The sequence below is a fragment of the Phalacrocorax aristotelis genome, chromosome 14, assembly GCF_949628215.1.
Source record: "Phalacrocorax aristotelis chromosome 14, bGulAri2.1, whole genome shotgun sequence".
Classification (NCBI taxonomy): domain Eukaryota; kingdom Metazoa; phylum Chordata; class Aves; order Suliformes; family Phalacrocoracidae; genus Phalacrocorax; species Phalacrocorax aristotelis.
In genome coordinates this window covers 7,703,774-7,731,201 of record NC_134289.1, presented here as the reverse complement: position 1 = coordinate 7,731,201, position 27,428 = coordinate 7,703,774, and the positions used below count along the sequence as shown (strand labels likewise).

Sequence of the window (27,428 nt, the reverse complement as noted above, 5' to 3'; positions counted from 1 at the left end):
TGTTCTACCCCTGTGAAAATAAACACAGTCCTCAACTTTAACATAAGTTTGGTTTGATGCTGGGGAGAATGGCAGGTTTAAGCATAGAAGTGGTGGGGGAAAAGGGTCTCCTTTTGACTTAGCCGAAAAAAAGGAGTTAAGGACTTACCTTCATTGTTTTCTGTCCTTTTCTCTGTCTCATCTTTACACCATTAACCTGAAATCTTTTAACGTTGCATAGTTGACTATTTTTCCTGTGGCTGAAATCTCTCTCATTTAATTTTAGCTGCTTCTATTGTGACATCTATAACAGGAATCAGTTGCCTAAACAAAGACATGTAGTGCCATTGCAGATGCCCTACACTGTCATTTGAGATGCCTTACATTTTGTAAGATACTGACATAGGGCTGGCAGGTATGACACATGACTTAAGGCATATTTTGCTTTTCTGGGGCAGCAATGATTATGCTAGAGCATCTCATGTGGGACTAGACCCTTGCATTTAGTCCATAGCCTAAACAAATTATCTTGGCTCCTTGTCTGGTCAGAGAAGAGAGAGGTTGGCTCTTTCAGAAGGGGGTTGGTTTTGCGAGTCTGCCTTAGGCATCTAGAAAAGTCAGTCATCCCCTCAAAGTATTTGTCGTCTTCTACCAGGGAGCCCAGGTGACAAGGTAAGTTTAGGATTCTAATTTGTGGATGGCAGAAGTTAATGATGGTAAATCTTGTCCTTTGTGAACAAAAAAAATGTGGAAATTACGGGCTTTTAATATAAAGAGTTTGATTTAGTACTGTTGCTGAGATTTATCACTCAGAGATGAACTGTGGGAAGTCCTGAGGACGAAACTAGCTAAAACTCATGTGAATTAAAGGTGCAACTGAAAATCTGAGTTATAACATTTTTCCTAGAATTAGTTGATATTTTAAGACATACAGAAAAGTTTTTATTTGTTTAATCAACCAGGGGGACTTTACTCCACAGTGTTATTGGAAGATACACATTATCTTTTCATATCAAGCCATTCCTCTCAGTTTTAAACTGGCTTGTTAACTGTCACCTGTCCAAAGTAGATTTGTTGCAGTTGTGATGGTCTGGGGATCAAACGAAGCATGATTTGTGAGAGGTAATATTATATTATATTTTATTAGACGTGCTACTCTAGCAGGAGAAAACAGAAGAGCATTCAGTACATAACCCTCTCCTTTAGGTTCTACAAGCTTCTCTGTTTCCTTCCATTATTTCAGTGCAGCTATTAAAAGATACTACTCCCCTTACAAGACTAGCCTCATTTATTACTGTCTTAAGGAATGCAAATCTATTAATAGTGGAAATGAGGTAAGGAGGTCAGGATTGTGAACAGAACACAAAGTATAACCTTTAGAGTTGTCCCTGTCTCACTTCAGTTAGACTCAAAATGATAAAAATATTCCCTTGACATTCTAAAGCAGCACAGGAAACACAGCAGTGCAGTTTAGTGTGATGCGGTTTCCAGTGCCATTTGAATGCCAACAGCATGATTCTGAGGTTTCACCAAGTTATTCAGTACAAAGCTCCAAGAGGGAGAAAAGGACTGTTTATGTCACTGTCATATATCCTGACAGATTCACACAGGATGCAGAGTGAACACACACCTCCTCTACCAGAGGATAGTCTCTACACTGTCTTACGGTACAAGTGGAGGCCTGTGGAGTGCAAAGCATAATCAAGTCCAAAACTGGAGCTTTCCCAATTACACAAATATAACTGCTTGCTTGATTTTATAACCTTTGTTTGCCCTTTTAAATATTCAGGCATCATTACTAATACAGAAAACCTCGCAGTTGTTATAGGGGATTCTGGCATTTTGAAACAAAATGAAAGTGGAAGCAAATATATTTCTTGCCTTCAAATTTAAAATCTTAGGGACTTTTATTTAAAATAAAGTTTATGGCAGATAAGTGACCAGCTTTTGGGTTAGATCTGCCAATAAGGAATTTGTCACTGAAGAGACTGAAGGCGTTACCTGGTGATGCTCATCCTATAACAGTGAAAAAGCCTGTACAAAGCCATCTGTAGGATACGAGGCATTAAAATGAGGTTTAATCAGCTTGTAAGTGGCTTAATAACTGTCTGTTGAGTTTGGGATGTAATGTCATTTCCTGCCCCTTGGTTGTTTTGACCTTGGTATTTTGACTTTGGTATTTTAAATATATGCAATGATAATGTTATTCCCTTTGTACCGGAAAATCTTGTGTATAATGGCCTGTCATGGTTTAACCCCAACTGGCAGCTAAGCACCACTCAGCCACTCACTCACTTCCCCCCAGTGGGATGGGGAGAGAGAAGAGTAAAAGTGAAAAAACTTGTGGGTTAAGATAAAGACAGTTTAATAGGTAAAGCAAAAGCTCCATCCACAAGGAAAGCAAAACAAGCAGTTCATTCACTGCTTCCCGTTGTTAGGCAGGTGTTCAGCCACTTCCAGGAAAGCAGGGCTCCATCACACGTAATGATTACTTGGGAAGAGAAACGCCATCATTCTGAACATTCTCCCCTTCCTCCTTCTTCCCCCAGCTCTATAGGCTGAGCATGACGCCATATGGTGTGGGACACCCCTTGGGTCGGTTGGGGTCAGCTGTCCCAGCCGTGTCCCCTCCCAGCTCCTTGTGCCCCCCCAGCCCCTCGCGGGTGGGGTGGGGTGAGGGGCAGGAAAGGCCTTGGCTCTGTGCAAGCCCTGCTCAGCAGTAGTGAAAGCATCCCTGTGTTACCAACAGTGTTTTGGTCACAAATCCAAACCATAGCCCCATACTAGCAACTCTGAAGAAAATTAACTCTACCCCAGCTAAAACCAGCACACGGCCACATCTGCTGACCTCTGAATATTTATTACCTTTGTTTCTTCTCTGTACTTTTTTGCTTGCTTCCTTGCATGTGTGGGAATGTGTATACATAGTTTCTTTGCTGCATTTCTTTTGTATTCTTTTCACAGACTACTTTATGAGGGGTTATGGTCTGCCAGTGATCTCTGGACCACAGGGTGAAGAACATTTTTAACCATGAACACCATTATCTATGTGCTGTATAAAGGCTGGAAAATGAATTTATGACATTATTTGCTGTTGAAAAATCATAGACAGCTAATACTAGGATTTATTAATGAAGTGTCAAAGTGTGTAAGGTAATTAACAGATGAGATAGGATACAGTCTGCTGGAAATGTCTTGTCTGAGAACTTCTTTGAGGATTTTATGCCATATTCTTCTGTAAGGTACTAATGATTAGGCTAGATAAGAGATTTCCTATTGCACAGACTGTAGGGTCTGAACAAATAGGAATGAAAGATCTGCAGAATCCCCTAGAACTTGCTTCAGAGCTGGGCCATTGCAGCCAGTGTGTGAGAGATGTCGGTTACTGCACAGGACCACTGTCTCATTAGGCCGTTTGGCATCCCAGGGCTCTGCGTACTTAAATGACTATTACAGAGAGAAGATTAACCATATTTTAAAGGTTCCCCTGGGAATACTGAATTAATTCATTATCAAGGCAACATAACATTCCCAGCCATACTAAGCAAAGTAAATGTTGATTAATGTTTGTTTCCACTGTAGATCTCAGTCTGAAGCACTTCTATAATGCATGATCCAACAATGTATGTTACTGATAAGGTATGTGATGTCATCTTGATAAAAACTTTTCATCACTTTTCCTTAGCTACTGAAGTTTTCCAAAAGTACAGATGTTTGTTTTGTCAGCTTTGAACGCACAGAAATGTTGAGGCATGTCCTCACAAAGTAATTTTGTACATTAGGTATGAATTGCTGTCCCGGTTTCAGCTGGGATAGAGTTCATTTTCTTCCCAGTAGCTGGTACAGTGCTGTGTTTTAGATTTAGGATGAGAGTAATGTTGACAACACACTGATGTTTTAGTTGTTGCTGAGCAGTGCTTACACTGGTCAAGACCTTTTCCAGCTTCCCATGCTCTGCCGGGTGCACAAGAAGCTGAGAGGGGGGCACAGCCAGGACAGCTGACCACAACTGGGCGTAGAGATATTTTATGCTCAGAATATTAACTGGGGGGAGTTGGCTAGGGGAAGCAGCTATCATGGCTTGGGGACTGGTAGCATCGGTCGGCAGGTGGTGGGCGTTTGCATCACTTGTTTGTTTCCCCCCCGCCAGGGTTTCACCTCTCTCTCTCTCGTTGTATTCCTTTTCATTATATTATTATTGTTATTACTATTATTATTATTATTATTATCACTATCACTATCTTATTTTAATTATTAAATTGTTCTTATCTCAACCCATGAGTTTTCTTACTTTTGCCCTTCTGATTCTCTCCCTGATCCCACTGGGGTGGGGGGAGCGAGTGAGCAGCTGTGTGGGGCTTAGTTGCTGACTAGGGCTAAACCACAACAATTGCTTAGTTTCTGTTTCACGGTGTGATAAATTTTTTACGATGATCATAAAATTAGAACAGTTTGATACTACACATGCTGAGTTTTATGACATTCTACATTCCTTGAAAGGTAAGTTCACAAAAAATAGCAGATGATAAATTATTTGGTGTAACTTCTTCTGGAAACAAATAGAGAATAGTCAAAATTCTTTTATTCAGAGCTCTCAAATACATGACTTCTTTTTTAAATTTCAGTGAATAAAATTATTTTAGCCTGATTCAGCTGGTCTCTTAAAGAAAGGTTTATGTTTTAGAAAATTGTAGCTTCACAGAAAAGTAGATATGGATTATTTGAGGACTATTATGTCCTGAGACATTCAGTAGAAAGTGTTCTCACACTTGAGAAATCTTGGATTAGAACTTGACCAAATGTTTTATGATCTCATTCTCCATCTTCATATCCTAGTTATTTCAGTTTATTTTCATTTGAAGAATTTCTTCTGTCAATTCCTACATTCAAATGCTGCAGCTGAAAGACTGTTTTCCACCCGTAAGCAAGCTAGGGCCTGATAGATTGAATCAGTTAAGGCTGAGGTTCAGATTAACATTTGTATGTGTTAAAAGGTTAATTATTTAAGTAACAGAGCAGTTATAAAATTGGTTCAGTTCTGTGAAATGGAGAAATTCAGAGATTACTTTGAAAAGTATTAAAAGCTATAACAATTTCAATTTTAAGTAATAAATGGAAAGTATGAGTATGCTTTATACACTGTATCTCCGAGGGCAGTAGAAATATGCAATTGAGAGGACAACATATGGCAGGTTAAAGAAAATATTACTTCCCTAAAATCTGCAATAACCCCCCATTGTTTATTATTTTTTATCTGGCTACTTACATTTATTTATATTGCCATTTCCATAGAAGAGAGCTTGTCCCCATATCTCAAGTACAACCCTTAGAGAATAACCCCCGCTGTGGAAAAAATTTGAGAAAAGTGGTTCATCTTTAACTTGTAACCCTTTCAGGTGAGATCAGTGCTGTGTATCTGAAAAGTCTTACAAATTCATTAAAAACAGTAATGTAAAAAAATGTTCTAGGTGCAATAATATGTAGTGTTTTGGGTAATAAAATAATGATGTGAAATTTCTGGTCTTGTTATTACTTCCTTGCTTTCTCAAGCCACGACACCCGATCTCATTGATTTTTCAAAGAATGTTGCCTTTCTGGTGAAGTCTCTCCTTGAGGATGTAGCTGTAGTGCTTCAAGATGTCAGGAAAAACTATATCAGGGCATGAGGATTTATATACAGCCACTCTAAAAGGGCACTTCAGAAAAATCTCTCTGTAGCATACATGGGGAACAAGTACAGTGCAGTCTTGCTGTGGCAGGAAGAGGTCAAACCACTGAGTAGTGACTGTGCTCATACATTTTATCTTATAAAAATAAAGAAGTTTTATCCAAGGATGGTGTGACTATTTGCATTATATGGCAATATATCTATATATAGCATAACCCTGGAATATCTGGTACTTGTATTTGAATGTGTTAAGCTAGCAGTTCAAGCAAGTTAAAAACAACTGGAATAAGAGATTTTCATTGCTTATATATAAACCTTTGTCAGATTTTTGGTTTTAATGCTTACCCATTGACCTCAGTCAGACAATGCAGTGAAATCTGCAGAAATATTGTGATGGCTTGTGTGTTGCTTAGGTAATATTAATTTGCTGTCTTTGGGAGAAGTCAATAAAGCAGACCAATGGCCAAATGATCCTAACACATAATCTGCTCATAGCCCCTAAAGAGCTATGTTAGCACTTGATGTCATGCACTTTCCTTCTAGTCCATGGTCCTGTTTATAAAGGGTAAAGGTGAGCAGGAAGTTTGAGTTTCTGCAGAATCAGAATTATCATGCAGCTAATACATTTTTCATATATATACTAGTATATACATATATATACTAGCATTCTTATATACACACACATGTAAGTTATTTTACATTTTAGAATGCTTGAAATGTACGATAACTGATATAAATACAGTGGCTACTAATATGTTTTATGTCATAAATATCCATTGGCACAAATAAGATCTTTATCTCTTATTGCAATTTCTTGGTAACAAATGTGTCAATTAAAACCTAGGAGCCTTCAACGAGGTTCTGCTCCTGGAATATGAGAACAAATGTATTTCTCTGTTCTACTGACAGTAGTGGATAACTCAACAGTGACACGGAAGCTATTGTTATCCACCATCTTCGTCCAAGTCTGATGAGGAAAGATGTAAGAGTCAATGAGTTGGTGAGCTGGAAAAAAACTTTAAAAATGAAAGTCAGCCAATTATAGTAAAATATTAAGTAAAGTGATGGATTATCTACTTCTTGGTATTCTTAATCAAGTCTGGATGCCTACTGGAAAACATTTGGACAAACACCAGTGTCATCAGCAATATAGAGGTAGGATGGGGAGCTAGATGATGTTTATTTCAGAGACCATATTAATGATCTTTGACCCCTGCCGCCATGAACATTACATACCTCAGGTCAAAGTATAAGTTAAAATTCACCTGGCTATTTTTATCTGTATTGCTACATGTAAAATGCTTGTGAATTAGTGATTCAAAGCCATAAAATTATGAAAGTGCCAAAAACCTTCAAAACCCCACCATCTCTTCAGTGAAGAGTTCTGTGGCAGACTTGGGTGCCTGCCAGTGACCAAGTCACATTGCAGCAATGGTAGATAGGAGAAATGGGACAGGGCACAGCGTGCCCATTTATTCATACTGCATAAAAGTGTGCGTCTGGGCTCACCTCCAGGGTAGAACAGGACACAACATGCCTTGAAGCTCACTGAAATAACATGGGTGGGAGAAGACATTAAGCTCAGGCGTGGGCATGAGTTGGAACTCATGCCCCAAATACGGTGTAGATCTGCCTTATACACTTGAAGGTTCTGTAGGTTCTGGAGAACCTGGACCGGTGAACCATCAGTGGTAAAATCTTACAGCTCAGGATTTACAAACCACTGTCAGGCCTTACATTTTCAGAGTAGCCATTTGTGTCCATGGTATGTTTATCCTAAAGCATTACATATCTGGCTTTTTGTAGTCTGATGGTAAGCAGTCCCCTGCCAGGTTCACAGAAGTTGTATAATTGCTTGCTGTCTCTAGTTTCCTTCACAGACAACAGAAAATAAAAGGTGGGATTGACAGTGACATTGGTAAGTCATGAGGTCCATCTCCTTGCTTGAAAAGGGCAATGACTGTAGCAATGACAGCCTTAAGAACCATGGCTGGAGAATTACTGGCTGAAAGTAGGATGAAAAAATTGTAAAACATCCAACTATCCTTTTTGCCTTGTACATGGTATTGAAATCCACATTCAGACAATTCTGCATGGCTTAGGACTGGGGCAGCTACACATGCAGCAGCAAATTTGATCACAGTTCTGGGTTTGTTTGCTCAGTTGCTCCTGGAAATCCATCAACATCTGTAAAAATGCACAGTAGTACAGCAGATAGTATCACAGTACAGGGCACCTTGTTCTCATTCACAACTGAATGTTCCCATGTATCATGATCAAAAACTCATGGCCATAATAGGAATAGCAGGAGTCAGAGCTTATCATAGCACAAAACCATGGTCTTGAGGTCATGACTAATAAACAACCTGTATCAGAGCATGTGAGTCATATCCTCTCCATTTAGCTCTTCAAGATAAGTGGCTGTTTGCATCACAGGAGCTACCATATAGCCAGCACAGAATAGAAGAAGGTACAAATTGGTCATCTTAACTGCCACCATAATAGCGGGGTTTTTGATGTGCTGAAGGTGTCAGCAGAGCTGTGTCTAGGTAAAAAGTAAGAGCTTATGACATGGAAGGCAAGACTGGATGTAATTACTTTATTTAAAACTTATGAAATATGAAAGGTAGCATCAAAGCTGTTAATTTTCTACAAACAGGAAACATTGTCTGTCTGCCTTCATCAAAACTTTCATACTCTTCATGCCAATAGCTAGGCTACTGGGCTGGTTCTAGCAAAAGCTATCTCTTGTTCTTTTTTGTATGATTTGTGCAGACCCAGGAGTTTTTCCAGAGGAGTTCTTTTCCACAGTGGCATGGATGGTTTAGTGGCTGTTGGCCTTCATGGCATTCCCAATGAGATAAACACGGTTCAGGCAGACTTTGGATAGCTCTTTGTATCACATTTTTGGCTTTTGTTTCTTAAATTTTTATATATTCTCTGTTTTGTTTTTCTTGCCACTGTCTGGAGAACCTGAACTCTTCCACTGACAGCTATGTCGGCTGGAGGTTGTTGGCTGCACCTGCCTGAGATGCTTGCATAATGGGGGTGGGAGCTCAGCACTGTGTGAAAGTCTCCTCAGTACTTTAAAGGGAATTTGCTCTAACAGGAAAATCAGATATTTATCCTAACTTTATGCCCTCCAGCAGAGAGACCTTGGAGAGGGAGTGAAAGTCTGCAAGATTGAACTGGTTTTTGATCTGCTTTCATTTTCTACAAAAGTGTAGTTTTTTCAGAAGAACAGCCGAAGACCAGCCACATAATAGTCAATGGTGCAGGTTCTTAGGGCATCCTCTGAATTATTCCTTGTCCTATAAACAGTACCCAGTCTCCTTCCACAACACTGTGCTCTTGACCAAAGAAATAGCATACTAGTATAGGAACAGTTCCAGAAGCTTACTAGAAATGGCAAAATTTTGATGGCTTTAGTAGTATGTTCACGAGATATATCTATACATTTGCTTTTCTCAGTGGCTTTACTTGGTTGCAGCTTGCAGAAGAAAAGATTGTTGAACACTATGCCAAGTATGTTTGAATAAATTACTTTCCTTAAGGGAGCCATCTCTGTATTATATGCAAGAATTGAACCAAAGTTTCCCATAATACCTCAATAAGAAAAAATGCAATTTCTCTGCTTATTCTCCAACTGTAAGTTGCTAAGGATGTTATTTGCAAGTTTGTGTATAACTCTTGCATTTAGGAAATTTTTCTTCTCTTTTTTTCTGCTACATAGCTGAGAAGCATGGAAACAAATGAAGAATACATTTTGTATCTATTCACTGCTACTCAGATATTCATTTTTGTAACATGCCACATTAATTTTTAAGTGTTGGGATTCATTGCACTAGCAAGAGTTGTTATAAATTAGCTTTACTGAGCATTTATTATCTCTTGTATGGATTTCATATGCATAGATGCATATGCAGTATGCCTCTGTATAAATTATGACTAAAGTATATATGCCTTGATATTTGTTCAGGTACTTTGAAATCCAAGGAAAATTGTGTATTCCTAGTAATATTACTTCATCTCTTTCTATGCCTTACAGTAAATTGTTTTATTGTTGGTGTTCCACATGGTGAAAACAGTGTATATTGCTTAGGCAGCTACCTCAGGAATCAACAAAATGCAGATCAAATGATGACTGTCCTATCTAACTGCTAAACAGGAAATAAGTGTAGCCCAGTTGAGCAGCATTTTGGTAGAAGACAAGATTAGTGTTGGCCTCTAGTCTTTATTTATTCTTGCTTTACCAAGAGATTACACATCAGAGAGGTTCCCTCCATGCGCCATCTGTTTCCTTGCAATTGGGGATGGTAGAATAATTTTCTGAAGAATTGCTGACAAGATGTGGCAAGGGAACAGTAATCCATAAGGACGAGATTTCTCATTAAAGTCACTCAGCTCATCTGTGATACAGCAACCTCTTGATTTACACTGGTCACCTCTGGAGCAGGGAGGACAGTGACTGGTAAGTTACATTTTTTATTGCACAGGCTAATGGTGAAGTTCTTGACAGTAACTGGGATTGCTGTCAGATCAGTTTTCAGGCCACAGGCACACTTATCTAAGTGAGATTATTCTAGTTAGACAGTTTATCATGATAACAGATGTGACTCTAGATGCCTCTTGGCCTTAGTTACTTCATGATGTCTTAATGTTGGCTGACTGTTGTCACGTCATTCCTTAGGCTTTTGCTAGGAAGGGCAGGTGAACTGCACAAGGCCCCTCATGAATTACAACCCACCTCTCTTTTTGGCCATGTGGTAGAGATCTTAATTTTTTTTTTCTGAGTGTGTCTCCTGGTCTTCTCTCAGGAGCAGAACCTTAGTGCGGGTTGCTGCTTCTGCTTTTGCTGAGCAGCCAGTCTATGGCATATTGGCATAGCAGGGCATGTCAGCCAACTGACAATAGTTGTGAGCAGACAAAGGAAATTGCTCTAGAACAATTTTAAAATTAAATATCTGCTGTAGAAGCTTGGGTGGGGTGGAGAGGGCAAGGAAAAATATGATAGAAATGAGAGACAGAATCACAGGCATGGAGGTTGGAAGGGATCCCGCAGGTCATCTAGCCCAGCCTCCTGCTTAAAGCAGCACTATATAACTTGGAGGGCTGAGAGAACAGGGGATCATATATAGGTAGGAAGTATGCCTGGACTAAAACAGAAAGAGGAAGTGTTCTCTTCCAGTCAAGGAGCCATGTCTTTCCACAATAAAATGAAAGCTACTTTTAAGTTATGACTGGCTCTTCCCCACCCACCCCTCTATTTCTATACATGAGTATTTCACAGTAAATACCAGCTGTCTTTTCAAGAGGGTCCTCAAAGTACTTGAAAGTACAGAGTAAGTTAAGCCTCTTTAGAACATGAAAAAAGAAGAGTCTTATGTGCCTTACATAAATCTGAGTAAAGAAGTGTAAAAGCTAGTCAGCTTTCAAGCGGAATCATGTTTAGTCTTGAGCTGCCAGTATTGCCAGGTGTATTTCAGATCTGGAAGTCTGTATTCCTTCTGGCTTATCCAAGAGAAAAACAAATGAAAAATCTAAGATTGGAATTTCAGCCCAAGCCCTGAACAGACTAAAAGATATGATTAGTTTTATGCAGGAACGTAGTTAAATGAGCTCAGGATGTGATTCCAGTCCAATTTATGGGGTTGGAGGAGCACTTCCTTAATTATTCATGCTGACAGTTGGTGAGGGGATGCTGTATGGTTTTAGCAGGAGTGGCAGCCTGCTATTTGTCTTACCTGGCAGATCTGAAAAATAGATAAATTTTCATAATGTTTCACTCCAAACTTTGCTTTTAACAGTGGTTATTTTACTCCTTCCTTCTCCCAGATGCTTCAAGGGAAATGTGAAAATGCGACTGGAGACTGTAAGACAATCAAGATCACAGCACAAAGTAGAATATCTAATGGAAGTAGCTGTTTGTTACACAGAAGGGTACATGCCTTCAAGCAGTGAGAGCCCCAGCTCTGTCATGAGGTGGTGAATATACTGATGCACATCAAGGTGTTCTGCTTTGCTTCCTGGCAATGCACATGTACTTTGGTTTTGTTACAAACCCTCTAGTTGGACTCCTCTGGAATAGGAGCCTAGAGGAACAGCATGATTGGCTTGAAAGATTATTTTGTTCTGATTGCTAAACCAGTGGCACTCTTCCACCAGCTCACCATTCAGATTCACATAAGCATGCTCCAGTGCGTAAGCACACTTGTAAGATGCTAAATTCAGCCAACTGTCTCTTCAGTCCTCAAGGGCTGAGATAAAGAGGAGTGTGAGTGGCAGATACTGGAGGAAGAGACTAGCAGATCACCGAAAGCCAGAGTAACTGGTGACTTCTGAGTTCTTTACTCAGAACCATTTGGTACCATCTTAATAATTCAGTAAGACCAAGGATATTTTGAGCTCGGTGAATAGAAAAGGTAGATTCTAGAGTAGTCACCCCAATATCCCTCTCTCACAAATATTAAATATTAGAGCAAAATTTGGTTGTATCACTCAAAGTAACTCCTAATGAAACAACTTAAGAGGATGTTCCCAGAGAAAGTTCTATGGTCCAACTACTTTTAGCTCCAACAAGTTCCTTGAATTGAGATTCATAACTCTCTTACAAGATAATAACACAAAATATCTGAGTCAGCCCAACAACTTCACTTGTCTAACACCATGTAAACAGAAAAATCCATCTCTGTTGGCTGCAATATTGCCAAGGTTCATCAGAGTCAGTGCACAGACACTTGAACATGCTGCTAACATGCAGCTTTGAAAGACAGTTAATTTTTTGAACAAAAAATTGCAAAACATTTAAGATGTTTTATATGAAGGTGAAAGATGCATTGTTTAAATTGAAAGCTATAGGGGTGACACTGGAATGAAGGTAATGAGCTTGAAGAATGGATAAGTAACAACTGATTTTTGCCAACTCTTTGACTTTTATTCAGAAGTGAAAGGCATAACTACCTATTTATGGATACACAATCCTAACTTGCCCATAAATGTAAAAACTCTCTATGTAAATTGCATATGGATTGTTTAAAAACAAATTCTCTCTGTCTTTGTTCACTTGCATTTGCAATTCTCAGTGTTTCCAGTGAGTGTGTTAAGGAAGCCCCTGTCCTGAAAGAATGTACTTCCTATGTTTAAGCTGAAAATTGTGGCATAAAAATAAATAACAAATGCTCTATACTTTTTTTCATCATGGACACAATCTGAAAATTTACTGCCTCATGTGATCACAGCTATGTGTATATTTGCAAGCTACATGAGGTCTCAGCAGCCTTGAAATCATCATACAGGTGGAAGTTTAAGAATAAAACAGTGGTCACTGACAGTGTATTTATCAACATGGATCCTTTTGCTATTTCTTACTCATCTTGTATAGGCAATGAAAAGGCTGGGAGGAGCAGCTGGCGATTTCTCATCATCTCTGTACCTGGGCCCCTCGTCATGACAGGATCCTTATCTACACAGAAAGAGAAGAAGCTACTGCTGTTACAAATGTGCTCATTAAATCAGACTGATGCTTTCATTCAAAAAATATTTGCATGTGTTTGGATGTTTTTCTTCATGTATTTTTGCCATCTGTGTTGGTGGATGTATGCACGCAAATACATTCAAAGCTTAAATGCGCTTAGGGAAAGCCCCCAGAATGCAAAGCTTACAGTTTTTGAAGCTAGATGGTAGTCTCATATTTGACAGCAAATATTTAGGTATATACCAAAAAGGAACACATTCACATTGCCTTTCATCTTAATAAACGTGGTCTTTTTTTTCCTAAGTTTTGTGATGACTATCAAATAATAAGGGAATCAAGACAAATGTCTGCACTCTGTGAACATGCTGAATAACCAATGCAAGAAAAAGCAGTTTTGAAAAGAGATTTGCAACTGAAAGGTCACATGGCATTATGGCAACTTGTTTAATGTACCAAGAATAAGCTAATTTAACATGCCTCTCAAGAATTCCGAAAAAGGCCTAGTGTTCCTCTGTGCCTGGTGTTACGGCACTGATTTTGGAGGCCTTTTAAAACACATAAAGACCTAGCATTCTAAGCAAAACTGTCCCATCCTGACGTTCACCACTAAGATGACTTAGGGGGTTACATCAGAAACTGACGTTGACTAGAAGCGTTTAATGTTTATGTAGAAGGCTCTACCTATTACCAAGTATGTACATTGCAAATATATTACATTATTAGCATATTAACATGCATCAGCAGATATTGGAGTTTGGGCTCTGGTAGGTGTTGGAGAGAGGGATTCTAACTATTTATTGTCTCCACAGCAGAAGGATTCTGAATGTTACATTTGGTACTTGCTGAGGCATTGACTGGCTTCCACTTTGATACCCCTTGCAAGACAGAAGGCATTTTTCCCATGCTGCAGCTTTGCTTATATTCCTCCAGTCCTTCAGTTTACAGTAAGGAGGCTTAAAGGGAGTCACATTTTGCTGTAACCTGAAAATGCCTGTAAGAGATTTATAATGGCTTTCTCAGTTGTTTCTTCTTTTTTTTTCCCCAAACCATTTCCTCAAACGAGTGGGGCAGAGGATGTCTTGCTAAACAGTAGGATAGGAAAAGACTTTACCACAAGCACAGATTAAGTACATCTTATTCACTTAAGTTCTTGCCCCAAGGTTAGAGACTTTTGTTTGAAACGCACCTCCTTAGGTTGAGGTTGCTAGACATCCTTAATGAGTGCTTCCTGATCAGACAGTCCCCCCATGCTAGTTTGATTCTCGGGTACGGGGACTGACACTCCTTGCACTTTGCATAATAAAATCACAGTTATTTGCTGAGACCAGAACTATAGTCTTTGCTCATTGGCTTCTCAGTGGCAGCCTCAATTAATCTCTTGCAGAAATACTCTGTAAAAATTATTATACTGCCAAATAGCAAGAAAGAAGGTACACGGCTGAGGCAGAACATTTTAATTTATTACAAGGGGATCTTTCAGAAATCAAATCTATTTGTACCTATGAAAGGTATAGAATAAGGTAAAGGACCATATCTCCCATCAACTAATCTTCTGTATACTGCTTAAAATCTTATTTTGCCTACTTTGGCAAAGAAATATTGGCAGCTTCCACTGGGTTTACAGAGGAACAATAAATAATAAAGTTGAATTAACAACTATGGTCTGAATGATACCATGGAAAGTGCCCTGCAGCTTGAGCACTGCAGAACTTTCTGTGCACAGTATTTTCTTCTTAGTTGTTCCACTGGGTGGCACAACTCCTACATTGCCTTTTTCAGATATATCACTCAATATTTGAATATGTTAAATTATTTTGCCGTATTATTTTGTGCTGGCAGCTGCAGCCTTGAGTTCTGATCACATTGCCTAGCCAGATGAAATAAGGACTTAAGGTAACTAGAAGGCAAGTGCCACTGTACTGTCTTTAATCCAAGACAAAAACTATCCCCCCTACCTCATCCAAACTGGTTATCTGACTTGGAACAAAATCTAATGTGTTGGGAAAACATGTAGCTCAGGACTTAGAAGCAACTAAAGTTTTGCACAAACAAAGCTCTTTGGATTCAGGAAAGAAAACAAAAGGTTTCTACTCCTCTCATGGGAACTACTTGATGACCTGTATTTTAAAAAATTATTCTGAAATCTTCACAATTCCCAGGGTGGAAGTGGTAAGGAAACTGTCCTGCACCCACTGTCTTTTAGTAAATCCTTGCCAGTGGCAAGGAAGAGGTCTAGACCTCCAAATCCTGTCTGCTCAGAGTAATGTCAGAACTCATGACAACCTTTCTCTCCATGTGGTTACCTTGCTGATGAAGAGTATCTGTTTTTTGCCTTCAATGTTATAGAATGCTCTGACAGACTAAAAAGACCCAGCTGCTTCACAGCAACCCCAATTCTTATTTGCTCTCCGATACTTCATCTCTTTAAGGTGTTTCCTTTAAAAAAAAAAAAATAAATTCACCATATTCCCCACTGACTCTGCTCCAAAAGATAGTTGAGCCCAACGCAATCCCCATTTCTAAATCTATGAAGACCTTCAAACCTTAGAACTGCTTGATGCCTGGTGTGACAAGGCTAGCCTGTTACCTCAGCTTGTCCTCAGGCAGAGGGCGTATGGTGGCAATAACAGCTCAAGCATCTCCTTTTAAGTTACATGTTTGCGCCCTCCCATTATGTATAAGTATGATTAAGGAAAGAAATTCTGTGATGTTTTAAATGAAGTGTTTTGTTATAGTGACAGGAATTCTGAGGTATTTCCAGACGTTATTTTTTTTATTTGTAAGTCTGGTGCCCAAGGAAAACACTTCCATATTGTCCCTCTGTCAGTTCTGCCCCTACCTCCATTTACTTTTGAGCCCAGGGGTTAATTTCAGTGCAATGTGAAAGAGGAATAGGTAGGACTCACAGAGGTGTCCAAATGGGTACAAAATTTGGGAGAACTGTCCTCTGACTAGAAGAGAACGGCACAAATGAAGATCCCACTGAGAGAACTCATGTGATACGTAACATTTGGTTGTAGCTAATCAGTCAAAATGTACCTGACCATCCAATTAGCATTTGTGCACTGTCAGATTAGCTATAACTGCTTTCTAGCTGTCTCTGGCAGGATGCAGCTGGAAATATTGCTGCAGGAACTGGGTCATGACAGTAGGGGACAAATCTATCAGAAAACCATTTCATTAGTTATGCTACTCATGCAACAGCTAATTTTAAATGAACAAAACGTCTCAGCAGTCAGATTCACGTAAATCTTTTGTGCAGGAGGCTTGTGCTTTTATCTTTCAACACACTATGGTTTTTATTTTTCAGATAAATATATTTGGTTTTATAGACTCTTTTGCTAAAATCCTGCTGTAGTAGGGTGAGCTCCTTTGTAACTATAAAAGGAGCAAGGCTGTAAGGGTATTCTATATGGTGGGTGACAGCTCCTGAGCAGTAAATCAGGATTACTTACTGAAGCTCATTAATTTACCCATATAAGCAAACTTCTACACCTCATTTTTGTGTCTCAAGTGCTTCAACTTTTCTGCTGTCTTTTTAAGCTACAGCTGCCATGCCCCCAGATCTTTATACACATGGGATAAATTCCCCTTAACTTCAGTGGAGTTCTACCAGTCAGAAATTTTGCTTCTGGCCTTCTTTAGGACTCAAATTGTGTGTGTTGGAAGAAAATGTCAGATTAGACTCAGGAGAAAAAGAAATATGAAAAATACTCACATGTCTAAACTATGGGCACAAAAAGGAAAGTGGGAACTGTGGCTGGAATATTATAATTTACTTTTTATATTTGCTTGGAAATCCAAATGTGGCTTTAGCTTTCCCAGGTTAAATAACATATCTGAAGTATTGTTTCAGACAGCAGGCACTCAAAAGAAAGCTGTTAGGAAAAGAAATTGTAAGTGACTTTTACTGCTAAGTGGTGTTGTGTCCTAAAAATAAAAGATGGCATTTTTAGGAGAAAAAGGAGGAGGGCATTTTAAAAAAAATCAGGTTTTCCATGCTGAATTTTTTCCCACTTCTAAGGAAGTTTCAAAGGACAACTTTAACTTCTTTTTACAGGAAAAACATGCTACAGATATGAATTATCGTGCCAAAGAACTTTGGTTTCTTAATTTATTTAATATTTGTATTGCTTCTGCAATTCCAATTATACTGATGTATCCTGATGCCATGTGTGTAAATCAAAGTCCTTGCTGGCACTTACATTATTAGTTCCCCAGTTCTGCTGCGTCTCTTGCTAAAGTGCCGTGTCTCTGCTGAGGGCTTGCCCTTGGTTAGCTTGCCCTTGCAGGTGCCTGGTGGAAATGAGGTTCTGTGAGGCCTCTAAATGAGAAGGGGGGAAATGACAGAAATTAAGTTGTTAGGACATATATGTCTGTGCAGTAGTGGATGATTAAACGCTGACTATGGGGTAGGGTGGATGACACCCTAAATCATAATGCATGTCTTTCAAAGGGTGGCTTGGCCGGGTTGCCAGGGGATTGTGGTTAGGAGAACGGTATTTCTCCTGTGGGCACTTGGAGGCTGTAGATACTCTGCACAACCTTGTTCTTCATTTGAAAGCAAGACCTGTAACTATGTGAACAACAAGGATGTTTGTGTGAAAGGAAGAGGCTCAAAGTGAAGCTCTCTATGAGTGAGAACCTACAGGTAAGGTGAGAATGCTCTTGCTGGGAGAATAGTGAAAAACAGGAGATAAAGTTTTTTTGTCACATGTTTTCTCCTCTCCATTCTTTCCTGTTCTTTTCTCTCTTATTCTTTTCTGAGAGGGAACAGAGCTTCTTATCCCCTTACCGGCCTTTATTTTTCAAAATGCATTTTCCTGCTGCCAGATACCAGCTCTGAACATGATTGTACCAATAGAAACCTCCCTTTAGTGATAGAGTTTTTCACTTCGTTTATGGAACAGATGGAAAGCATGTTGGCCAAAACACTCTTTCCAGGGGAAGGTGTGTCTCTGCTAACTTACCTTCTGAGCATTTCCACCCTCAGCTTAGTTTCTTCCTTTGAAATCTTTGTTGGTTTGGAAGGGAGGGTCAGGCTTTTGGTTATTGCATACAGCAGTCCTGATGGCTGTAACTTGAACTTTACTTCTACTCCTAAGAAAATGAAACATTTTGTATTATTTACTATATACATTGTATTATTTACTATATACACAGGACATTTTCTTTATGAACTATTATCTAAAAATAGCCCATATCTGATCCAACAGAACCGCAATGTATACTCATAAAACAAAGTGTGAGTTCATGATTATCTGTGGCTTCTCATTAGGGTGTGAACCTAATCCTTTAAACCCTAAATTGTTGATTTTTTTTTTCCAAGCTGTTTCTCTAGCTCTCATACTAACCTGCCTAGCTAGATGCATAATTAGTTTCAACATCAGAAAGACTTTAAATAGAACAGTGCTCTGAACTGGGTGGTCTGGTTCCTTTTAAGTGCTTGCCTACTGCAAAACTGTTAGACACAGAAAGTATGAGGTTTTTTCCTTCAAATTTTAACTTTACACCCTTGTTTTCATAGGTAGCTTTGGTATTAGTATTAAAAAAGAAAAGCAGTAGATGATTTAAAATATTTTTTAAAGAGAAAATTACACAGCATCAAACTCTATGTTAGAAGAGTTATCAAAGTGCTTTTGGTAGCTAGTTCCAGGTATGCAATATTCAACAGGGGATTTTGTATTGGTTACAGATGATGAAGAAAGTAACAGAAATTTCATACAGTTAAGAATAACTGATTTTAGAGAACTTTCTGCTCTGAAGTGAATCATTAGCTTCCTAGTGACCTCTTGGACTGTTCTAGTGTCCTCTGTAAGGAAGGAGGGCTTGAGGTCCAAGAATGTCTGTCATGAAAAGTGACTGTTCAAGGTATGTCCGTAGGGTACAATGGATTTGCTGTTAATGTGTAGAAATTTCTGCTATTGGGTCACTAATACAGTTGTTCTTTGGACCATCTAGCTCAAAGCTAGTGCAGATAACTTTATCTACATTGTGCCTTTGATGGCAGGCATTTCTAAGCAGAAAGTATATTTCTCTGCAGTAACAGAAGTAAAGGCATGTAAGTAAGTGGAACTATAAAAGCAAAGGAGATAGAGAAGGGACATGGTGAACCTTGGAATAAAGCCAGCCTCTGTTGCAGCCAACGGGTGACATTTAGATATCTACCTCTTGCACTAGGCTATAGAATGCTTTTAAAGCCTGCAGCTTAGCAAAGTACATAGTGAAGACTGAAGAAGGGCTGTGGCAAAAAGTCCGGCAAACAAACAGAGGTGGTTAACACTAGCCATAAAGGATAAGGAATATTGAGATTGTAGTGATTCAGGTCGTTTGAGAACTTGCAGACAGAGATACAGGGAGGAACTTTACCAATGTTAAGGGACAGAATACACTGAAGAGAAAATAAGCCTTGAATGATTTGGAAGGATGGATTTTATGTTACTGACACCAGAAGAACAGAAACACTTAGCTTTTGCTGTAGAATTGGTTTGGGTAGGGTTTTTTAAACTGTTTTTAATTAAAAAGGTAAATAAAAGTATTAGGCATGCTTGAGAAAGCAGACTGACATGGCAAGATCTCTGCTCACTACCTGGGGAGGAGTTCCAAAACCACTATTTGAAGGAACAAGAGAAATCTTTATTGAGGTATGTTCTTTAAATGAATGTCACCACCAAAGTGCTCACATTGGCTCATAAGTACTTACAAAGGGTTAAAAAATTCCAGACTGCTGAAGAACACAAGGATGACTTAAGGAAAACTACTAAAATGTAGATCAGTCTCCAGAGGAATAGGCAGTAAATGAGGTGGGACAAAACTCAAAAAGTTTGTGCTGGAGTGAACTCCTTCAGTCCTGAAGTTAGTCATGCAACTGGTGCCATACATGGTTTCAGTGGCTTTCCTGTACATATCAGCTTGCAAAACGGGGATGTGAATGATCTAATGCCCATCTTCTATTTCAGTATGCTCACATCAGTTTAACTACACCATAACTCACAGAGAGCTTTTCTCCAGTGCTGTTCCCCAGTGGCATGACGACACATGACATTAGATGTACCAAGTAATATCTTTCTATATCAGTATATTAAGTAAACCTGATACTTCATTTGAAGAGGGAAAAGTATGGATGGAAGAACCATGAATTCAAGATGTTAAGGTTAATAGGTCAAAATCTAACCTAAATAAAACTCTCAATGAGAGTTTTGCCTGGGCAAGGACTGTGGGATTTAGCCTTAAGAGAATTAACAAGGTACATCAGGTCTCTTCACTGTTCTGATTGCCAGAAGCCTGCCTGGACTGTGTCCAGAAATACATTCTCAATCACAGCAGATTAAAGCAGCTAATACAGGAAATGATGTGTACTGGTTCACATTGTCTGTTCTGTTTTTATCTAGACAGGTACAGTAATAACTGTACAGAGAAAATAAGAGTGAAAACTGCTGAATTATTTCTGTCAGCTGATGTTTTTCTCATATACCTGTTTTCTGGAAAAGTAATTATTTTCAAGTAATTGTAAGCTGACTTTCAAAAATCCTGTTATTTCTTCACCTGGGGAATCCTTTCTGATCTTCTAAAGCTGTTGAGACCCCTCCTCCTTTAAAAAAAAAATCTCATAAAATGTTTATAAGTCTTGTTTATATTCCCATAACATTTTTCATTGTGCTGTGACAGCTTCACTGAAAAATTATTTTAATTATCTCAAAATGAATCGCACAAAGTGGGAATATGAAAATATAAATCTTATGTCTGACTGTACTTTAATTGCTTCAGCTAATGAAAGAGGCATGAGATATCTACACAATGTGAAAGCTAAATTGCATGAACAATATAACCAGTATTAGAAATGTGCTGAATCTGTAGTACTCACTCTGCTTCCGTGGGAAGATACGGGGACTGTGCCTGTTTTGCAGTGCTTGTTTTCTGCTCCTGATATGGCAAGCTAATTTCAATGGGGAATGGTGTTGAAAACACCTAATAATTATCTCTCCTGTTCTCTAGGTCAGCAGCACGGAGACATTAATGAACAAAACAAAGAAAATTTATGTTCCAGAAGCTGCGGGCCCTCTCCTGACAACCTATCCACACGAGTTCAGTTATGTGAGTAGTCCTCATGTGACAATGTAATGTGAGCCAATGCCTTGTATATGTTATTAAAGCAAAATATCCATTGATTGTAGTAAGTAACGTATTGCTACAAAAATGTCGACGAAGCAAGACAAAGGTGGGACAATAGAATGATTTTAAATATATACACACATAACAGGTCAAACCTGTAGGTCTAATTAGGTTTTGTCTGTTTCCACAGTAGAAATTTTTGCTTCATCAGTTCCTAACCTTGTGATCTTTGACTGAGTTTTATCCAGGACACTGCACACAGGCATTTTACTTTAACAGACTTCTGAATTTTCAGCTGTTTAGAAGCTATTGGTTGAAGGTGATGAATTCAACAAAGAACAAGGGTATGACAGAAAACCAGTGTTTGAACTGTTACTTTGTCAGTGACTCTTCCACCAAAATAATGCAGGAATGCTGCAAGGTTATTAACCAAGAAACCTCTCCTCTGTAGTCTAAAAATATCTCCCAATTGGGTGTCTCAGTGAAATGCCATGTGTTATAAATGGCAAAGCTGATTTCCAACTTAGAGGGATAGCAGGGTAGGACTGCAGGAGCTTTGATATTTAGCAGGGTGGTAACGGGCATGTTGCCACACACGTACCTAGCCCTAAGTAATTGTTTTCCTCCCTTAGATTAGATGCTTCTTATCTTGTGATAATGTCATAAATCAAAATCCTGCCATTGTTTACCATTGCTCTTAAAGGGTTGTTTTGGTTTTTTGTGGTTCCCCCCCCCCCCCCCCCCCCCCCAGTTTTGGGATAATAATTTTTAATAATCTTTAAACTTCAGAGGATTTTCCCTTGGTTCACAAATATTGTACTGAGTTGTAAATCTGTGTGATTAGTGATAGGCGTTAAGGGAACTCGCTGACTCAGGAAATTAGTAATGATTAGGAGAGGCTTTCACTTAGGTCAATCAGCAGTGACAGGATATTTTTGCCATCTGATGTCTCTTCTAGGTTCATGCTGGCCCTGGATGCTTTGAATTTATGTAACATTGTCTCTTCAGCTAGGATGTGTTACCTTCTGTGTTTTCAGCTGCAACAGTTTTATCCAGTGTAGCAGTGGGCCACATTTGTCATTAGTGTAAATCAGAGCAATACTACAGTCTCTTAGGCCAGCAGTTCATCTGATTGTATACATCTCTAATGCCATGACATGGGGGCATCAAGCCAAAACTGGGAGTCTTTTTCTGGAAAAAGCTAATCTATATGTTGTTCATGGGAGAAAAGGTGTGGACAGTTGTAATTAATGCTGTCTTCTCACATGCAATAAAAACATGCAGGACAATCTATTTCTCACAGTATATAAACAAGCGTGGCACACTATGTGTCTAGGGTATAAAGTGTGTTCATACCCAGCTATGTTATTTCAAACTGTTAAGTATTTTTCTCCTAAGAATGTATTTTCTAGTTCAAATTTCTTTGTCTCTACTCACCACTTTGCACTCCAGCATTCTGTCACTTTACTGTATTGCATTAACTGTGCTGGGCAGTGATAATCTGACTGTTTGTCAACATGAACACCCTTGCTACAGGGCGCATCATTATCTTCCTCTCTCCCATGGTAATGTGATCCCTGGGGAGTAACCTCTCACATGCTATTGAAGCAGCGTGCGGGTTGCTAATGCTAATGGATTTTCCTGTTATTTTGTTGGTCTTAAAAAAATAGAAAATGCCAAGTGTTATGAATAGAAAGTACGTATATAAGTCAAATGAACAGGCAGCCATTTCAGGGGTTCTGTTGCAGACACCAGTTACATGTACATATCAGAGAAACCAGCTGATTTGCACAGTGTCATTACATGAATATGAGTCTATTTTCCTCAACTGAACAGCTACCATGTTGAATTTGTTCCAAGCTGTTGATTCACCTAAGGAATGTCCCACTGTATTCATTCTAAATATTTAAACTAACTATGTATTATTTCATACTTGTCAAACATTTCAGGGCTTTATAGTCTTTCTAGACTGTAGTTTGGAACAAATAGTTTGGAATCTGTTATTGTGTGCTCTTCTACTAATTCTGTTTCACCGTAATTGATGTAAGTGTTTACTTAGCTCCCTCCAGTGACTTGATGAGCAAATAAGTCCATGGTGTGCTATCATTCTAGATATTGCAAAACAAGTTACCACAAAAGGCAAGTTCCATTCTTTAGATGAGATTATATGTAGCCTTCTGCAGCAAAATGAGTAAATACTATGTGCTAACCCACTGTAGCATATAATAAACAGAGCATCTGAGATTTACCATATAAATCTACTATTGATTATTATTAATACTTTCTTATACTTGGCAGAATTAATGAGTGAATTTCATCATTAAGTGGTAGTGAAAAAGCTCCACGCTTCTGAAAGAGCATTAGTATTTTTATGAGAAAAAGGAGTATGTTCAGAATCCGAATTCATTTTGTGAGCTGTATTGAAGATGCTCCTTCAATCTTTGTAAAGATATGCAGAAAAACACTAGCTATAATCAACTGCGGAAACAAAAGTATTAGACATTGTATCCTGAGGAAAATCTGTGTGCTTTTACTAATATTAGATAGAACAAATTTAACCGAGATGGGGTCCATTTGTGAAAATTGTACCATTTTTGAAATATATTTGAAGAACAAAAAATACAGTTGTTTATAAGCTAAATTGAATCGGGAAATGCTTTTGGAGCTGAAAAGCTATAGAGGAGGCTGTGCAAATAAATTGCTGTAGTATTCATAATAGGAACGGGAAAAATGACAGTATAAAGAAAACTGATTAGATACTCAGAGAAAACTTTTAGTCCCACTGAAAGTAAATGGAGGTTTTGCAGCTGTACCATGATTTATATATGTCAGAATGAAGCTCTGGGAGAGGTTTTTGGGGTTTATGCCTCCATCACTGAAAATACATCACTAAAGACTTTAATTTTAGAGGATTGCATTTGTAGTGTTGAGAATTATCTCTTAAAATTTTTTAATACCCCATCTCAATTTCTTAGGTATTTCAATAAAAACAAAACAAACAAAAAAGTAGTGAAGTTGCTCTTAATAAGGTTCTTCATGCTGAGACACATTCTCAGATGTTATAGTTTGTTTTTTGTTTTAGCGTAGCATCTGGGAGGCTCCCTAGATGCTGGATCTCTCTCAGGACCAAGCTATCACTGTATTAGGCCAAAGCCCTCATAACACAGTGTCAGCCCCAAAGAATTAATAGAATTTGAGAAGTTAGAATAACACTTAATGAACTGGAGTCAGGCTGAAGGCAATGACAGGAATTGAAAACCTGGCTAAGGCTGTTGGCATCTTATTTTCACCAAAATAAGGGGGGAAAAAAATCACAAATCCAAGAAATTTTAGTTTTTATTTTTTTCTTCACATAAATTTTCTACAATTTAAACTATTCTCCTCTGCCTTAGAACTTCCTCTGCCTTCAGTGGAAGAAGCAGTGAAGAGAGGAGAAAAAAGAATAAAGAGGAGAGGAAAAATGTGAAAACAAATTTAGATTGTTACCTTGAAATCTTAAAAAGATGCCAAAATTGCTAAAAAGGATAAACAATGTTTCCACAGGAATATAACCTGTGAAAAAACACAATTTCAAACAACTCCAACACATAGAGGTTGACCTATAATAATAAGCCTGATGTGTGCAGCTGTACAGCTGGTGCCATCATGGTTCAGTGTGTGGTGACACAGAGCAAGCAGAACAAGGGCTGTTCTCTGACCACCTAGCAGGAAAACTTTTCCCAGTATCTTTATAATTTACAAGTACCAAAGCCAGCTTTAGGTGGTGGAAAAAAAGCATCTTCTACAAAAAATATGCACTTTCGTGTGGAGATTTGATGAAGTTAAAAAAGTTACTGGAGAAAAAACTAATTGCCAGGAAATAGAATGTCCTGAAATCTTGGGACTAGATCTTTGTTTTTAGAGGGTGCTTAATGGTAACATTGCATCAATTCTATGTACTAGGAATTTTGTAGTATAAATAATTTCTTTATAGGCCACATAATTTTTCACTGTGCAATAAGGTAATGCAAAATACAATGTATTCCTGTTACAACTGACAGTGAAAGAGTGTGAGTATTTTCCTGCATCATTTCATGCATGTTAACCCATTCAGTGGGCTTTTTGTTTTTGTCTGTTCCTGAGTGGAGGAAGTTGTGTGTGTGTGTGTGTCTATAAACTGTGACCTCTAATTCTGCTGGAAATATACTTATTCATCCATGTAAGGTATTTCACTGTAATTGCCATGGGCCTGCATAATTTTTACCCAGGTTGAAATGTTGTCTATCATTTCTTGTTGTTTATGCAATCTGTAGAAAATTAAGCAGGAAAAGGTGGGTCAGAGAAGTTGGCTTTGCGCTGGGTTGTGACCATGATGGGAGTACTGCTCATGTGTATCTCTGGTACCAGAGTGAATGTTCTGTGTTCTGTGTTCAGCTGTTGCTCCCGCAACTAGGGAGTTACTGCAATGCCTGGAATATCTTCTAGCTTTGCGCAACCTACAGTTGCTACTCCTGCAGCTCAGTCTGCCCTACAGCTGTAGAGGCCTATGGCAGCCACAGGCAGTGTGATCTTGACTTATTTGCTGCTCTTTACGGGAATGTTGAGGACCACTTTCTCCTTGCTTTCTGGCTCCTGCTCTTCTTCTATCAGTTTATTTGTTCAGGCAGAACACAGCTGATGCTGGACATAGTTCTTGTGCACTGAATGGCAGGCCAGAGCTGCAGAGGGTCCATAAGTATGCAGACAGAGTTCAATAATATGGTCCTCTAATCCATGAGGCACGAGTCTGAAAATCAGATCAGTGACGACGTAGCAGCACACTCCGTGGCTCAAGAAGGAAACTGTTGTCTTCTGTACTACTGCACAATGTAGCCCCAGAACAGGTGGTCTTATTCCTGGGTAAAATGAGGAACTTCAGTGGCAGCTCTGTGGGCAGGAACACTCCTTACGTATAACCAGGTCTGGGTCAGATGATATGAGACAATAGCCCTTCTGTCAGCAAGAGAAGGAAAATAGAAATGGGCCTCCAACAGCAGACCAAACTACATCTTCTGTTTAGAAAAGAGCATACACGTTCTATTTCATTTGGCCAGTGAGACAGAAGAATTGTTTATACTAGATTTGTTACAGAGAAGAGTTTAGGGGTTTTTTTAGGTTGTCAAATCAGAAATGTCACCCATCTGGAGTATTAAATTCTGATCACTGAGTCAGAATGCCAGAATCCCCTTCCTAGGTCCTCTGAAATTAGAACGCTTATTTGTTGCTAGGCTAGGTCTTTCTGAATCTGGGTTTGTGCTGTTTATGTTATGGTTTGCTCATGATTAATAAAATATTAAATCTCTCTTTCCAGGCAGAAATGAACAGATGGGGGAATCAGCTGATCTGATGAACTCTGTGTGTACATACACGCAGTCATCAAATAATCAGAAAAATAGGAAGCATCATGCTCAGATGTTACCTCTTTAAAAATATTTATAAAATCACATACTAAATATGCTGCCAAAAAGGTGGATTGACTAAGGAAAGTTTATTATTGTATGCATTAGTTATCTGCTCTTTCATTCACAACAGGTTTAATTAAAAAACTGCAGTTTTTCTAAATATTTATTCAGGATGCTGTTATTAAATGTAAATGTGGCATTTTGCATAACGTCAGTGTTAACTTTTTGGATTAGAATTTTAAAGAGATGTAAACAAATCACAAGTATTTCTTAGGAAGCATTTATGTGCTTTTCATTTCAATAACACCAAGTCAGCTGGCAAATTTGTGTAGAAAGTAAGTATCTGTGAGAAGTAAGAAACATCTCTGGAGCATATTTAGAGTCTCTTCAGCACATTTAAGGTTGCAAAACCAAGCAAACCCCTCACATAAAAATAGGCTGAACACAACAAAAGACTAAAATCAAAATAATCCTCAGGTGATAAAGTAAACCTGTATAATTACCTAGTTGACCTATTCCCCAGATAGTGACTCATGCCAGTGTTAGAGGTGAAATGCCTCAGAGAGCAGAATCCAGCACCTGGAGCAGGGTTGCCAGCCTTGGGGAGAGTGAATGAGCCCAAAGGAGGGGTGAGAAAACAGAGGTGTAGGGAGTGAGGTATTCCCAGCCATGGCTCCAAGAGCAGGATTGATAGTCATTAATCCTGGGTAGCTCTCATGCAAGTAGGGACACTTTAGGTTGGTGCTATACCGAGGAAGCAGGGCCAGACAGGGTT

At 38.8% G+C, this 27,428-nt stretch overlaps 1 protein-coding gene across 2 annotated transcripts in view; it reads left to right on the top strand.

Moving 5' to 3' along the window:
* Positions 1–27,428, top strand: part of CABCOCO1 (ciliary associated calcium binding coiled-coil 1) — a 238,680-nt gene that overhangs the window by 20,056 nt on the left and 191,196 nt on the right. For both annotated transcript variants that reach the window (XM_075109607.1, XM_075109606.1), the window contains exon 3: positions 21,117–21,215. In XM_075109607.1, the coding sequence (XP_074965708.1) occupies positions 21,117–21,215 (99 nt within the window). The remainder of the gene's footprint in view (positions 1–21,116; positions 21,216–27,428) is intronic.